This window comes from Euleptes europaea, chromosome 15 (assembly GCF_029931775.1).
Source record: "Euleptes europaea isolate rEulEur1 chromosome 15, rEulEur1.hap1, whole genome shotgun sequence".
Taxonomy (NCBI): domain Eukaryota; kingdom Metazoa; phylum Chordata; class Lepidosauria; order Squamata; family Sphaerodactylidae; genus Euleptes; species Euleptes europaea.
In genome coordinates this window covers 24,189,174-24,206,004 of record NC_079326.1, presented here as the reverse complement: position 1 = coordinate 24,206,004, position 16,831 = coordinate 24,189,174, and the positions used below count along the sequence as shown (strand labels likewise).

Sequence of the window (16,831 nt, the reverse complement as noted above, 5' to 3'; positions counted from 1 at the left end):
TATAGAATTTATGACCAACATGTTGAAGTCAGAGAAAAGACCATGGCCAGTAGGTACAATCTGAGGTTGTTCATGCATGGGACTTTTACCTGAGGTTCATTGCTCACGGGACCCCCTGCTACCTCTGCCTCATTCTCCATTTGCCATTGTTACTGGTCATGTCCCATCCCCCCCCCCAAATGGGTTGCTAATGCCCTTTTCTCCCAGTGGCAGCTGCAGTCACTAGCAACAATATATATATATACACACACATACATATACACACACACATATATATATTCTGTCAACAACTACTACAATGACCAGTGTACCTAAAGTCAAATGTGGTCAAGAAAGGGATCTTGGGGTGGTAGTGGATAGCTCAATGAAGATGTCAACCCAGTGTGCGGCTGCTGTAAAAAAGGCAAATTCCATGCTGGCTATAATTAGATGAGGAATAGAGAATAAAACTGCTGATATCATACTGCCCTTGCACAAATCTGTGGTGAGACCACACTTGGAATACTGTGTACAGTTCTAGTCACCACACCTAAAAAAGGATATTACAGAGCTTGAGAAGGTGCAGAAAAGAGCAACCAAAATGATTAGGGGACTAGAACAACTGTCCTACGGGGAGCGGTTAAGACGCTTAGGGCTGTTTAGCTTGGAAAGAAGGGGGCTGAGGGGAGACATGATAGAGGTCTATAAAATTATGCATGGTTTGGAGAGAGTGGACAGGGAGACGTTTTTCTCCCTCTCCCATAATACTGGAACACGGGGTCATCTGCTAAAGCTGGAGGGTGAGAGATTCAAAACAGATAAAAGGAAGTATTTTTTCACACAACACATAGTTAAATTGTGGAACTCCCTGCCCCAGGATGTGGTGATGGCTGCCAGCTTGGAGGGCTTTAAGAGGGGAGTGGACATATTCATGGAGGAGAGGGGTATTCATGGATGTTAGTTAGAATGGATACTAGTCATGCTGCATACCTATTCTCTCTAGTATCAGAGGAGCATGCCTATTATTTTGGGTGCGGTGGAACACAGGCAGGATGGTGCTGCTGCAGTCGTCTTGTTAGTGGCTTCCCAGAGGCACCTGGTTGGCCACTGTGTGAACAAACTGCTGGACTTGATGGGCCTCGGTCTGATCCAGCAGGGCCTTTCTTTTGTTCTTATGGTCCTTTTGAGCATGTATGAACATACTTGAATTAATTTAGAATTAAAATTCATCTATTCAACTATTTCTGATTTATATGTAGAATTTGTGAATGCTAGTGTAGTGCTTTGGTTCTGGAAGTCAAGAAATCTGAGTCAAGCCAGCTCAAATCTCTTAATTAATATATTTCTTTTTAAAATCAGTTTGGTTGCTGACACTGTGGTGTTCAACTCTGCTTATAATATGGAGTCATTTCTATCATCCATTGGAAAATTCATGAAGCTGATGCCTGACCATAGACCCAAGTGTCTGGAAAAAATAATCAGACCAAAATGCCAAGTCCTGTATTTTCCAGTGAAGTTCCCTGATGTGAGCAGGTATGTAGCGTTTAATTTCCGTCCTTCATGTTATATATTGTTCCAGTTCAGCATAATCTGGTGATTGTTACTAGTAAGTTTTCATCCGTCAATTCAAGATATGTACATGGGAGAGTTGGTTAAGCTATTATGCTACTGATGCATTTTCCAGTTCAGAACTGATCCATTCAGTAGCCAAATAATATCAAGTTAATCAACTCTACGCGTAAACAATGCCACTTTTACCATTAGTCGCTGTGTATTCTGAAGACATGATTCCTGCTTAGTTGTTCAAAGGATGTGCAATGCTACATGTGTAAGAGGGAGTAGTACCCAGAACCTTGTGTAGAGAAGTAATTGTAGTCACCTTTGAGATGGGTAACTTAGCACCTTCTCTAAATCAGGAATGATCCAATTGCCGATATGTGGCAGAATTATCCTCCCCAGTTGGGGCTGATCAAATTGACAGAATGCCGGAGATGACCACCAAAAGGAGACATTGGGCTGGATCCAGAGCAGAATTTCTGCTTCTGCTGGAGCTTGTGCGCAAGTGGATAATGCAAGGAAAAGACAGCAGTAGTAACTTGTATTCAATTTAACTGATTTTCTCCTCATTTGTGCAACCAAATTCTGGGCATTATAATATACAAGGGGGAACCTGCAAGCTCTTGCCAGAGGCATCTTATTTTCTCCTCCCCAACTATTTCCTCTTTCCCTTTCCTGAAAGCCCCCATAGGCTCTCCCCTTTCCCTGCTTCCTTATAATTGCCAGCTCGAGGTTGGAAGATTCCTGGAGATTTGGGGGTTGAGCCTTGGGAGGCAAGGTTTGGGGAGGGAGGTGACCTCAGCAGGGAATAATGCCATAGGTCATTTATGCATGGGTACTTGAACTCACGTTCGCCCCCTGTCTGACTCGGTTGTTCCTTGGAGTTCTGCACATGTTTTCCGTCCATTAGAAATGACCTTACTGCCAACCCTCGCAATGTCCATGTCTTCCCATTTTTCTGTTAACCCGACTCTTCCATTTGCCCTGAACTCAGCCTGGCTGAAATCTCCATGTAGAAGGCAAAGCACGGGCCACAGGAAGATTGGCATCTCTCACAGCCAATCACAAAGCAGCATGTAAAGAGGTGGGGATTCAAACGCTTCCTGGGGGTTCTTTCTGAGCAAAAGAAAGGCTTTTTAAAACCGAGGCTCCCCCCCACCCGCTTTCTTTCAGATTGCTCTGTTTTTTATTTTTTGTTCTTAAAATGCTTTTTTATGCAGCAATTGGGTTTAGAGGAAGTAAGTCAATTACAAAGTAGCATTTAAAGGAGCGGGGCTTGATTTGAGCTTGGAGACTGCTGGTCTCAGAGCAAACTGTCATGGCATACAGTTTGGGGGTTAGCATATTAGGCATTTGGAGGTAAGGGGAGGTAGAGTATCTGCTTGGTATGCAGAAGGTCCTAGGTTCAGTCCCCAGCCTCTCCAGTTAAAGGGACTAGGCAAATAGGTGATGTGAAAGACCTCTGCCTGAGACCGCTGCTGGTCTGAGTAGACAATACTGACTTTGATGGACCAAGGGTCTGATTCAGTATAAGGCAGCTTCATGTATAATGTGTGAAATCATTTTGTTTGGCTTTATATTTTGCAGTTTTGAAGCCAATGACCCCATTTGAGCCCCTAAGCTTGGTCATTCTGGTTCTATGCTTAACTGCAGAAAAATTAACAGGCAGCACACATAGCAATACACAACACGCATTCAGCGGCTTTTCATCAGCTAAAGTAACTTTCATGTGATTGAAGAAAAAAAAACTTGGCTGTTTAAAATGAAACGTTGTGCTGCAAAAGCACAGTACAATGTACACACTTAAAAATGTGGCACGTTTTGACTTTATAAAATCTTGTGTTTAGAATCTTGGTGTTGCTTCCTCTAAATACAAACAAACAAGGCAATAAATAAACGCCACCATAAGAGGCTGAGGAACCATTCCTACTTAGGTTACAACAAATGGAGAATCAAGTTGGGCAGCCCCAACCAGCGTTTTTCAGATTGTTGCCGCTGTTTTTCCCTCCAACAAGATCATGTGTTAAATAAATGTTGAATGCACCTGTGGCAATTGAATACAGTTTATTAATTTAGTCTGTATTACTCCAGTGAAATCTAGCTTAATGGAAATGGAGGAGAAAAAGGTTAAGAAATATCATGGCCAAACTTAGATTCATAAAGCAAGCTCTTAGCCCAGAGTGTTTTTCGAGTTATTTTCAAATGGTAATTTGCTTTATCCAAACCAAACTCATACAGTGTAAGTAAGTGATTATTTGCATGACTGACAGTCATTTGAATGCCTGCAGTCTTTTAAAATGCATAATTTTGCAGAGATTGGGGAGGGGGCTATAAACTGTAAAATAACCAAGGTGATTTTTTTCTCCTTGCTTTGACCTCCTTTTAGTTGTTATTTCCTGTAATACGATGTTCATTTGTACATGTGGAAGAGACAAGCTAAAAAACAAAAGCAGTAACCATTTAGAATACGACCATGATTTGTAAGAGGAGTCTTCAATTTTTAAGTTAATATTGTGACTGCAAAGCAGAAAAGAAATACATTAATGCATCCCATTTGACCCTAGTATCAAGCTTTGTAATAGGGGCAGCACATACTATTTCACTTCGGGAAAGAAATTATGGTTATTTGTAGCATTTTTTAAAAGACAAAAGGTGCACACATGCCCTAACAGCGAAGAACTCCAAAACTGAAAAATGCCATGAAATGCAATAATGCTTATTTTGCAGTAGAGATACTATGAATTGGGATTTTTATAGCACTCAAATGAGGTTTTAAGCACGTAATTCACTTTGGGTGTAACTGAAGATCTGTCGTAGTACCAAAGTTGCATTTTGTTCACATTTATTTTGCAGGTACTGGAGTGAAGAAGCATGTGAAGTTAATTCTAAATCACTTCAGTATTGTTAAGGTCAAGCTTATCCCCCCCCTCCCCCGGAACAATGTTTGTAACAGTGATGACACCGGACAGAGCCCTCTAGGCCATTTAAGGATATCTTTGGGTCTGCTCTTCTCAGAGATGCATTGTGCAGATCCCCACAATGAAAATCTCTAGTCCTTTTCAGGCATTAGATTTCTGGTACAGCGACTGCACATATCAAGAGAGGGGTACTACATGTAGAAGAAGAAGAAGAAGAGGTTTTTATACCCCGCTTTTGAGGAGTCTCGAATCGGCTTATGATCACAATCCCTTCCTCTTCCCACAGCAGGGAAGGTGAGGTAGGTGGAGCTGAGAGAGTTCTGAGAGAACTGAGACTGGCCCAAGGTCACCCAGCAGGCTTCATATGGAGAAATGGGGAATCAAACCTGGTTCTCCAGATTAGAGTTCGCCGCTCTTAACCACTACACCATGTTGGCTTTCTCCTGATACATGTGATCCTCCTGATAACATGCAATTGCCGTTCTGTCTAGAAGCGGCTAAACGTGGGAAGTCAGAGTTCTGGAGCTCATATACTGAGGCTGAACAATAGATTGGTTGCCCCTTACCAACAAAAATGGTGAAAATATATATTGGGATAGTGAAGAGTAGTGCCGCCTCCTGGTACGTGTGATGGCAGCACCGGAAATGTAATGTCCGAAAAGGACTCGTGCCAAGGAGAGAAGTGAGATTACACAGGTGCCGCTGAGTGCACTTTTCCTTCCTTTAAGTAAATGTCCACAGTTCATTCCTGTGATAAGATGTGAAGCGCCCTGCACGGCAGTCAGGTGAGGGCAAATTGCCTGTTGTGGCGCCAGTTTTGTAGGGAGGGGAGAGCTGCCTCTGCCCCCCCCTCCACCGAACAGTCTTGCCAAGACTAGCCTGTTTACTCTGGAACAAGCTTTATGCTTGGTGGGACAACCTGCATAGCCCTACTATGCTATACAGAATGCAGCGCTGAAGGTATGAAGTATTAGGATGCTAGGAATTGGTTATCTCATATACTGATGTTGTAGCATAAGAACTAGTATTTACTTTGCCATTTTCAGTAGAGTCTTGAACAGGAGCTAGACAGGGCAAACAACCCCTGGCACATGTGTCAAACAGCAGCACACTAGACCATTTTTCTCAGCATAACAGCTCCCAGCTTTACCCCAAGAGCAAGGATGTAGCCACGCCAGACCAAGCCGTTGATAGTGAAAGCAAGCTTTATGAGTCACCAATTATTGTGTTCCTCAAAAGGAACGGTTGGTTTCTTGCGATTCACCATCGTCGCTGCCTCATCCTTGAATTAACACAGTTAACAAAGCACCGCACAAAAAGGATTATCTGGTTGCACAGGTCCCTCCTATTCCAGGAGCCCTTCACAACGTACAGCAGGGAGAAGGGCAGAGTGTTGTGCTCCCCATTATGAGGTACCCTTATAAAATGAGAGGATTGTGTCAGCAGCTGTGAAGTACTAGATAGACCTTCCTCAATTGAAGCGGGAAGAAGAGGCTGTGGTTTATAAGTGGCAGCACAGTGAATGAATGGGGGAAACCTCATCCTCTCTTATCGTGCTGGATCCCCCTCCATTCAAGAAAGGAGTAGGGATACTGCAGCTTCTACTGTTCGTATTAGCATTGGCCCCTATCTCCATCCATTGGACTGCCTAGAGGATTCCAGCCAAGGTGGCAGGGCCAGTTCTCTCCTTGATGGTTTAAGAAGAAGAGTTGGTTTTTATATATCAACTTTCTCTACCTCTTAAGGAAGAATCAAACCGGCTTACAATCACCCCTTCCCCTTCCCTCAGCAGCCACCCTGTGAGGTAGGTGGGGCTTAGAGAGCTCTAAGAGAACTGTGACCAGCCCAGGGTCACCCAGCTGGCTTCATGAGTAGGAGTGGGGAAACAAATCCAGTTCACCAGATTAGCCTCCGCCGCTCATGTGGAGGAGTGGGGAATCAAACCCGGTTCTCCAGATCAGAGTCCACCGCTCTTAACCACCACACCACTCTGGCTCTCTCTTTAAGAGCTGCATGGCACTTCCTGCTCTCCTTTCCATGTTGGGTGTCATGACAGTGGCCGGTTTCCTTCAGTTGCCCTCCCTGCCTCACTTCACTGTCAGAATCTGCTGGGCCTCTTTGGATAACTTCTAACCAAAGTACTGGGCAAACATTAATATGTTACTATGTTTTAGAAAGTTCCTTTTAAAGTAAAATCTATGTCCTAAGGCGCTTAAAATCCACGTTAGACAAATGACAGCCCAGAATAACAGATAAAAGGGAACAGATGGGAGGACTAGGGTTATAGTGAAAGATAATGAGAGCTCCTTTCATTAAAGCAACTTGTTGATGTTATGTACAGGGCTTGCTTTAAATTCTGAAATGTGGAAAGTCAGTAATCTCAAAATGTGCTTCCTTCTGGGATTGTAGAATACCAGTAAGAATTATTATAAGGAAGGGAGAGAATGAGAAGTTCATCTTTAGTGTATTTATGCTAGGAGATTTCTGAGATAGGATTTCTAGGATTCTATACTGGCAGTCTTTAAGAAGAGGCTGGACAAACACTTGTCAGAGATGCTCTAGGCTGATCCTGCATTAAGCAGGGGGTTGGACTAGATGGCCTGCATGGCCCCTTCCAATTCTATGTTTCTGTGAGATGCATCCTGATCCTACAAAGGGCAGAGTCTTTGGGGACTAAAACTTTCTCTCAAATCATGTAGATCAAGCTGATGTTAGTAAGATCAAATTGTTGCTATCCTCCCGAGATTCTGAGACTATTGAATCTGTGGCTAATTTTTTTGATGAAATTGTTAAGAGGCGGAGGTTAAATGATGTTTAGAGGGTTGGTTTTATTTGATTGACTGCTTGATGGTATGCCACTAAAGGTATTGAAATTGACTAGTTGGAGACCTCTCAGTTGAAGCAACAGAACAAAATGGTTGCAAAAAATACCAGCAAAGAGGGCAAATCATACGGTGTAGTTCCTATACTTGTTGCGCCATTTGGTCCAGCATATGGGGACATGAGAGTTCCGTTATGGGGCATGCCCTGCCGATGGGCGCCAAATTCAGATAGTGAAATGGGGCAGGGAAGGCAAGCACAATGTCATGTTAATTCAGAACCAGTCCTTGTGTGCCCTCCCTCGCCATCACTGTTGTTCCATTTCCTTCTCTGTTCCACCCATCTAACCAGACCCACCTTCTTTGGAAAGTGTGGGTCCTACCTTAGTGTAGGTTGCGGTGGCTTCAGCGTGGCTTAAAACAGGTTTATTGTACATGTGAATCTGCTGCATCAGCGGGGAACTGCATTTCCTCGGCCGAGGTATTTTTCTGAAATAAATGTAGGCACAATCGGGAATGTTGAAACGCACACCTGTTAAAAGGGGACAACGATGCATTGGCAAGTGGTGAGTGTTGTTGGCCTCACGTATTAAGAGGCGGTCCCAGTGGAAATACTGCTTCTTGTGTTGCAGGCCAGTAGGAGATCCCCTTCTAATGTTGGTTATGGGATGTTCTGGTCCACTGTTAGTAGATATTCTCTTTTGTGACTAGCCAGAGGCCCTTCTATTCACTATCACCATGCCCTAAGGTCTGTTTAATTGTTTTATAATAAAGAATTTATACCTGTGGACTTTCCAAAAGACCTCTGTTCAAGGTGGCTTGCCATAAAACATCCTATGAAATCAACATCGTGTAATGCAAATAACACAGCAACAACAGATTGTTGTTGTTTTTTAACATGAAGCTTTCATACTAATCTGAAAGTACTTGAAGGACTGTCATCTAGGGGATGGTGCCGAGTTGTTTTCTGTTGTTCCAGAAGGTCGGACCAGAACCAGAGGGTTGAAATTAAGTCAAAAGAGTTTCCATCTAGACATTAGGAAGAATTTTCTAACAGTTAGAGCGGTTCCTCAGTGGAACAGGCTTCCTTGGGAGGTGGTAAGGTCTCCTTCCCTGGAGGTTTTTAAGCAGAGGCTAGATGGCCATCTGTCAGCAATGCTGATTCTATGACCTTAGGCAGATCATGAGAGGGAGGGCACCTTGGCCATCTTCTGGGCATGGAGTAGGGGTCACTGGGGGTGTGAGGGGAGGTAGTTGTAAATTTCCTGCATTGTGCAGGGGGTTGGACTAGATGACCCTGGTGGTACCTTCCAACTCTATGATTCTAAAGGTCTTCCCTGCTACTGTATGACTTGCAATGAAGAGTTTATATAGGCTTATCTGTGAAAGGAGTTTCGCAGGGTAGGTGCCATGATACAGAAGGCCTGTGCCTGCATCCCTGCCAGTCCAGCAGATGTAATGTAGAGCAAATCCTCACCCTGCAGATCTCAGAGAGAGTTGGAATACATGAGAGAAGGATTGAGGGCCTCTATTTCCTCCTGAATGTTGGCTGCTCATGGGGAGGCACTGATATTACACAAGTATATGAAACAGCCCATAGGCCATTGGTCTATAAAGGTAAGTATTGTCTACTCTGACTGGCAAGAGCTCTCCAGGATCTCAGTTAGAGTCTTTCACATTGCCTACTACCTGATCCTTTTAACTGGAGATGCTGGCTATTGAATCTGGGACTTCATGCATCCAAAGCAGATACTTGATCACTGAGGCACATTTTTGCCCCAGCTTTTGCCAGGCAGCATGCCAGGGGAGGGGCTGTGGCTCAGTGGTAGAGCATCTGCTCAGCATGTAGAAGGTCCCAGGTTCCATCCCCGGCATCTCCAGTTTAAAGGAACTAGGCAAGTAGGTGATGTGAAAGACGTCTGCCTGAGACCCTGGAGAGCCCCTGCTGGTCTGAATAGACAAGACTGACTTTGATGGACCAAGGGTCTTATTCAGTATAAGGCAGCTTCATGTGTTCATCTATTCACACATGATGTACACTTATATCATAATGATCTTTCTAAAGACAGATATGCCTGTTTGCCAGGGAATACACTGGTGGCGTGTAATATATAAACCTTATTTACAGATCTGATCAAGTACTCTCATCTCCCCCCACTAAATAGTTTGACCATCAAGAGGAGTTTGTTCTTTCCTTGAAACATCTTAAATAAGCTAATTTCTCTTTTTACTATTTGGGTCAGAGAAAAATGATTTTTCTTCTTTTTCCTTTACCTAATGCTTGGTAATTCAGCCGAGATTTTATTTTGACCCTGCCCTAGCTCCAGAGCATGCAGTTGAATCCTCTTTGCAACCTGACTGACTTTGTTATGTTAGGTACTCGGCATGTTACATGCAACACGTTCCCATAAAAGTTGCATTTTGTATTTACAGAGAAATTTCTCTCGAGATTTAAGGTCTTGTAAAACATTCTTGTTCTACAGCATGAACGAATTATTACACTCTGGGGCATTAAAAGTGAAGTATACTGAAGAAAAGAATTTTTTCATTAAAATGCAGTTTATATTGATAAAACAGATTACTAGCATTTGATGAAATGTGAAACTTGGACCTGCCCATATCACTAAATCGCCAGTAAGTTTATTTTGGCGGGGAGGCAGGCATGTAACGTATATCAGGACTAAACATTATACAGTACCTGTTAGTTTTGTATTTGATTAAATTGTGTTAAAATAGTGTGTGTGTGTATGTGTGTGAGAGAGAGCTTCTGCTTACTGTATCTTCATCTTGAAATAGCAGAATGTGGTAAGTAGGAATATTAGAAAAGAAAAGCTGTTGTGTTATCAGTTTTGGCACGGTCATTTATCAATCAGTATTTTAAACATTGACAAGTGGTAATTTAATAGAGAATGACCCTGTTGGCAGGAAGTTCTAATGACAGATGATGCAAACTCATTTATCACTATGGGGCTGTGTTGGCTTCTTACCTTTCTCAGTATCACAGCTCATATTTTCCAAGTCTGGGATGTGGGAAGCCACAAAGGGGCAAAACCCATGGCAGAAAGCCTGCAACCGCTCCTGCCGCCTGAAAGCGGTTAACTCTTGCGTCGCAAATTCTTCTCGGTGCACAGGCTCCAGGTCTGACTTCTTGATAACAATTTAAACACCTGCTGGATTAGCATCGTGTATCGAAAAGGCTGCTCTGTGCTTGTGTCACGGGGTCACGCCGAATGCCTGAAGATTTTCTGACTTGGCAAGCGCCCCTCCCTTGAGCCTCCGGCAAGTGCGTGGGAGCGGAGAGGGACACAGGGTCACGCTGCCAAGTTGTAGGGAAAGTGAGAATATAGGGCATCCAAGGAGCACGCCCCCAGAGGACTCTATGTCATTGTGCAGCCCTCTGGAGGCATTGTTTGTTGATTTTTAAAAAATGTCTGAAATGTCAAACCAGCACACTTAAAATGCTCTCAAGGCAGCTAACAAGATTAAAATACATCCTTAAATTACAATATATTATAACCGATAATCAAAAAATCGCAAGTTAGCGTGAAATCAAGCCTCCCCTTTGTATTATGAACTCTCATTGCAACATCCTGAGTCAATGCAGGCCATTTCATTAGTTAGAGGAAAGCAGTGCACAGACCCTTAGAGATGGAGCATACTTGACTTTGGGTGAGCATTCTTTATGGGGACTGGAAAGGAATTATATCTTATAATAGTCCTAATTGGCTGTTGGTCTGCCATGTTTTTGTTTTACCTTTCCTTGGGCATTTCTTCACTTGGGTGGATTTTAATTGTGATGTGTTAATTGGTTGACTGTTTGGCTAATTACTTGTTTTAGTCTTTAATCATAAATTTTGGTAGAGGCCATTGTGAAAATGAAGGGGACGGGTTGTAGCAGTGGGGAGAGCATTGGACAGTGTGCCCAGCAGGGAGTATCCTGGCTGTTACAGGGGTGGCAGGACACATACCAGGCTGAGTACTTTTGTGGTAGCAAAGATGTGGTACAACCAACAAAGAGCTGCATGCGCCTAGCACTGAGGTGCCCTTTGAATAACTACCTCTCCCCACAAAATGAGTAGGAAATGCAGCTCCAAGGAGGGGCAGAGTTATGCCAAGGACAGTTCAGTGGACTGTCCACCGTAGTCTCCTTGGCCATCTCAGCAGGATGCATTATAACAATCCTTTATTGCATTATAACAATCCTTTATATGCATTATAACAATCCTCTCCAAATTGGTATCAGTAGCTAAAAAAAAAAGGTAAAGGTCCCCTGTGCATGCACCGGGTCATTCCTGACCCATGGGGTGAAAACACATCCTGATGTTTACTAGGCAGACTTTCTTCACGGGGTGGTTTGCCAGTGCCTTCCCAGTCATCTTCCCTTTACCCCCAGCAAGCCGGGTACTCATCTTACCGACCTCGGAAGGATGGAAGGCTGAGCCAACCTTGAGGCTGCTACCTGAAACCAACTTCCGTTGGGATCGAAAGGTTGTGAGCTGCAGTACTGCAGCTTACCACTTGAACTGCAGTTCTGCAGTACTTACCCCTCTGCAGTAGTGTAGAGTACTGCAGCTTACCACTCTGTGCCACTGGGCTAGCCTTTAGTAAACCTGTGCTCTGTTTAATTCAAGCTATTGGTATCCAGTACTATATTTCCTGCCCCATACCTTTCATCAAATCACATCAGCAGCTATCTGACTGAAAACTTTCTGACATTGCATGGTCTTCCCAAGCCTTCTGAAATCCCCATGTGAGATGACCAAATGCCTTGGTAGGTAGGAGCCATCAGATGGCTGCCTTTTCCCTGGCCCATCTCATAAATAAAAAGCAAGATAGCCTGTTGCTTTCTCATCTGTCTTGTTGTGAACTGTTCAGTCTTAAATAACAAAATGAACCGCTTGGTCTTTCACCTGGATTGAGGGCACATGGTCTTGCACACCTCATTTAAATGGGGATGGGGCAATCCACTTCTTGGTTGACCGTGTTCTTTAAGGTCAGGAGGTAGTGCACCTCTTACCCCCAGTAAAAAAAACCCTAATCAATATGATCTTGGGATTGTGGTCAGACAGAAGTGTTTCCTGATCTTTCACATGCACATGTCTACCTGACGAGAATCTCAAAATATGGAATTCTTCATGAAGTTATACGTCATACTTGCTCAAGGGCCACTGTATTCATATTTTTGGTCTACATGCTGCTGAAACAGCCACATTTGTGCGGCACATTTGTGCACACTTTGTACAGAGACTCTGCTGGCTAAGTTGGATGCAGCAAGCTTGTCTTTCACAAGCAGTTTTTATTTGGCATGGTTGGCAAAATTCCTCTGAAAAGTTTCCTCAGAACTTGAGTGATGCCTCTCCTAGCTGGTGCCTTCCCTACATGCAGTAATGCTCTTTAGACCTCTGTGAAAGGGCACACGCTTCTGGAAAATGATCTCACTTGGTGCTGCTCTCCACCCCCATTACCTTGCTTTGCCTTGGTCCATATATGGTACCCCTGAAAGCGTCAGGTCATTGAGGCAAAACGGATGCATGCATGCAAAAGAAGTCCTCTGTCTCTATTTGACTCAGCCTGCCCTTCATTATGGGTTTTCCCCAAATTACTAATGATTTATCACGTGTAGACAAAACATTCAGTTACTGCAGATCTTTCAGCACAAGAGTGATACATTCCCTGTATCCAACCACTGACGGTACCCTGGCTGCTTCATTTTGGACCAGCTGAAGTTTCCGGACACTTTTCAAAGGCAGCCCCAATGGAGAGGGCCCCACAGTAATCTAACCAGGGTGTAATCACAATTTGGGTTACTATGGTGAAATAACATTTTTCAAGGAGTGGCTTTAGCTGCTTATCAGCTGAATCTATAAAATGCACTATGTGATACAGAGGAAACCTGAGCCTTCAGCAGTAAGCTATGACCTAGCAGCACCCCCAAGCTAAGACCTTGCTCCTTCAAGGGAGGTGTAACCCTGTCCAGGACAGGCTGACTCCTCAGTCCTCAAGCAACTTTGTCATTGACCAACAACATCTCAGTATTGTCTGGGCTGAGCTTTAGTTGGCCTTCATCCATCCCATTACATTCTCAAGGTTCTAGTTCAGGACTTCCATTGACCCACCTGACTCAGCTGTTAAGGAGAAATAGAGCTGAGTGTCATCTGCACCTTACTTCAAGTCTCCTGATGATTTCTTCCAGCAGTTTCATGTAGATGTTGAACATTTTGAGGGACCCTGTAGCATAATTGTCACAGGGCCCACCAGCAGCCTCCCAGTACTACATTCCGAAATTGGCCAGTGAAGTAAAAGTGGAACCAGTGAAGTGTAGTGTCCCCTACTCCCAACCCAGCCAGTGTCTTCAGAAGAATACCATGACTGATGATATCAAAAGCTGCTGAGAATCAGCTTTGCAGGAGAATCAACAGGAATGCATTCCCTACTCCTGTAGAAGATCATCAGTCAGGGAGACCAAGGCCATTCCTGTCCCAAACCCAGACCTGAATTTGTATTGAAATGGATCTAGAAGATATACAGCCTCTTTCAAGATCACCGAGCCTGTGTGGTCACCACCCAATCAAGCATCTTGCCCCCAAAAGGGGAAAAAAAAACATTCGTATCCATGGACAAGTCCTTAAAGAGGGGTCTTTTTCAAGGCCCTTTCAAAGCTGCCAGCCCTAAATGCTCCCTCAGAGAGAGATTTATTGCCTCCCTGACCCTCTCCACCAACCCAGTCCTTCTTGACAGCAACAGCCATGGAGGGCAAAGGACAAAGCTAGACAGATGGTCCTCACATTTCTAAGCAGCTTGTCTGTTTCTCCATTTCATCTTCAAAACATTTCTATGAAGTAAAGCTGGACTGAAAGAAAGTGCCTGGCTCAGTGCTACCCAGTGAGTTTTTATAACAAGTGGGGATTTGAACCTGGATCTCCCCAAGGGCAGTCTATCACTGTAACTGTTAGTTTATGGTTATGGTACATGTGGGTTAAAGAGAGATGGGTAGAAGATGGATCGTGGTCTGCTGGTGATAAACGGCCTAGTGCCTAATGGTTGCTGAAAGTCCTGCAAAGAATACGGGACCTTGATCTGATCCAACAAGGGAGTTCTTATGTTCCTAAAAAAATGTGCATGTTCAGTTCACTGAAAACAAATGATTTATTAAGTCACCGCTAAGAGATGATTTAACAATAAGAAATTCTGAGAGTTTGTGCATATATGCAGTAAGGCGAATAGTATACACAGCAGCACATGGTTGCTGGCAAAGGAACTCATTGCAGCCTTCGCCGAGAATGGAATCAGATGACCATTAACTACATAGTAGTTGATTAAAAACCCACCATGTTGTGAGTCTGTGTGGAGAGGCAGATGTCTTATAGCCTCCAACCAGATAGTAATGTGGGCATTACCAAGTTCCTAAAATTGCTTAGAAATGTAGAAAAGTGGGAGCTCAGTAATGCATAGCTCATCACATAGCTAGATTCAGCACTGGAACATTTGTGTGTGGCAACTGTCTGGTTAATATAACACCCAGAAGGTATGGAATGTAAGCGTTTAAACTGGAAGTTTGGGGATGTTGTCGAATATTGGGAAGAGAAGGGAAATTATTTAAGAGCAAGGTCGTCCCTCATGTGCTATATGGCATGGAAATATGGGGGTGGATAGATGCTACTCTCCTTAGTATAGAGGGAATCCAAGTATAGAGGGAACCCCGGCAGCCCTGATGAGAGCTGAAACAGGTCTCCCAGGGCCCGTGTGCATCTCGCTATAATAAAATATTGAAAAAAACCTAGGACTGTCAGGCCAGACGGGTTTGGTGGCAAAGCTTTTGATTACTTACTGGCCCGCCAAGCCCGCCAGAGTCATCTTAATAACATTTACCACCTCTACTCTATACCTAATGATCTTTTAGATGCTGCTTCAGATAAATCTTTACTTGGTGACTGGGTGTTTAGGATGGATGCCTTAATTGACAAAGTAACAATCCGAGAGTCTAAATTTCCCCCCTGGTTCCATAACTATAAGAAAGACCATCTTAGATCTTCCTATTTGGGAGAGGAAGAAGAGGAAACTGGTTTTTTATTCATTTTTTTGAGAGCACTGGAGTAAGATAAAGGACAGCATCCTCACCACGTGGAAGATCTTAACTTGTTGCAACACAAACGTGCTTCCTGCTTGTTCTTGCAACGAGTCTTCACTGTAATGAGAGTAAAAGCTATCTTTCTGTGGACACCATGATAATTAGATGGCTTTGAGTCCCCTCAATGTGTACGTGCTGCTTGACGTCCTTCGATCTCATGACAGGTTGCAGGCCCCTCTTGCCTCGGCTCAGAAGGTGTCTGTTGTGGGGAGAGGAAGTGAAGGAGATTTTTAAGCCGGTTTGATTCTCCTTAAAAGGTAGCGAAAGTCGTCACATAAAAACCACTCTTCTTCTTCTTCCCTTCAGCATTTCAGGACTTGGAGCTGGGCATGGAATCACCAGCAGTGTTTCATTCCTTCTTCATTCTTGTGCTGTTGCTCAGGACACACCTTCAACAGCTTTTTTTTTTTTGCCTCAGGTGTACGCATATCCAGTTTCGCATACATCATCGGGTATCCGCAATATTCATGAAGTCCATTATACTGTGACTTCGGCAGAGCACTAAAGAGAGATGACATTTCTAATATTAGTTGACAAAAGCATATTACACAGACCTTTATAGCCTTATTCTCAGACAGGAGCTCTAATTGCCTTTTTAATGTGTAGCAAATGCATTATACAAGTTGTTCACCTTTCAAGCCCTTGAACCACTGTGCTCCGGGAAGGCGGTGGTCCTTCTTACAGTGATCTCTTGACAAAATCTTTCCCCACCTCTCTTCTTGCATCTTTTGTGTGTGTGTGGACCACATGATTCTCTCTTTTGGGATGCATAGTGGCTGCACAAACATACTTCAAAACGGCATGCCCTCTTTGTGGACTGCCTTGGGGAAAAAAGTTTTGCAGATGGGATTCCATGCCGAAATGTGGAAAAGAATGGCGTTTCAGCTTGTATGTTGGTTTTTTTTTTTTGTTATTTGGTTTACATGAATGAGGATTATGCACTTCGCCCTTCCTTTGGACCTGTGGACTCTTGTTTCAGTCCTTGGATGTGTTACTGGGATTGGGGCTTTTGGCAAAGGCACTGCTCTGCTATGACAGAACAGTGCTTCTCGTCTGCATTGGGTTCTCTCTTTTTAAAGTGACTTGTAGTGTTGTTCGGCATATATTTTAAAGTATATGTTGTTGGCTAGCCTTTTCCACTATTTCATTGAACAGTTTGTGGTCAGCGATGCCCAAGACTGTTTTTTTTTATTATTATGTTAAAGGATTAGGGTGCTTAAAATGTTGTTAAAATGTTGTAAATTTTGTAAAAAAAAATGGTAAAAATGTGATAAATTAATTACGCACCACTCAGAAAAATGCTGTGAACTTTGCTCGCCTTCTCTGGGGCAGAACGTTATGCTACACCAACCCCATCCATGCCAGTCCTGATGCAGCTTCTCTGTTTTGATATTTGCTGCCTTACGGTGCCTTCTGAAGAGTGCTTTTGT

The 16,831-nt window shown here is 43.6% G+C and overlaps 1 protein-coding gene across 2 annotated transcripts in view; it reads left to right on the top strand.

The window, feature by feature from the left end:
* GTDC1 (glycosyltransferase like domain containing 1) overlaps positions 1 to 16,831 on the top strand; it is a 226,920-nt gene that overhangs the window by 91,362 nt on the left and 118,727 nt on the right. Inside the window, exon 4 of one of the 2 annotated variants that reach the window (XM_056861445.1) lies at positions 1,339 to 1,512. The exons of the other annotated variant lie outside the window; for it this stretch is intronic. Coding sequence (XP_056717423.1) covers positions 1,339 to 1,512 — 174 coding nt within the window. The remainder of the gene's footprint in view (positions 1 to 1,338; positions 1,513 to 16,831) is intronic. 2 annotated transcript variants of the gene reach the window in all.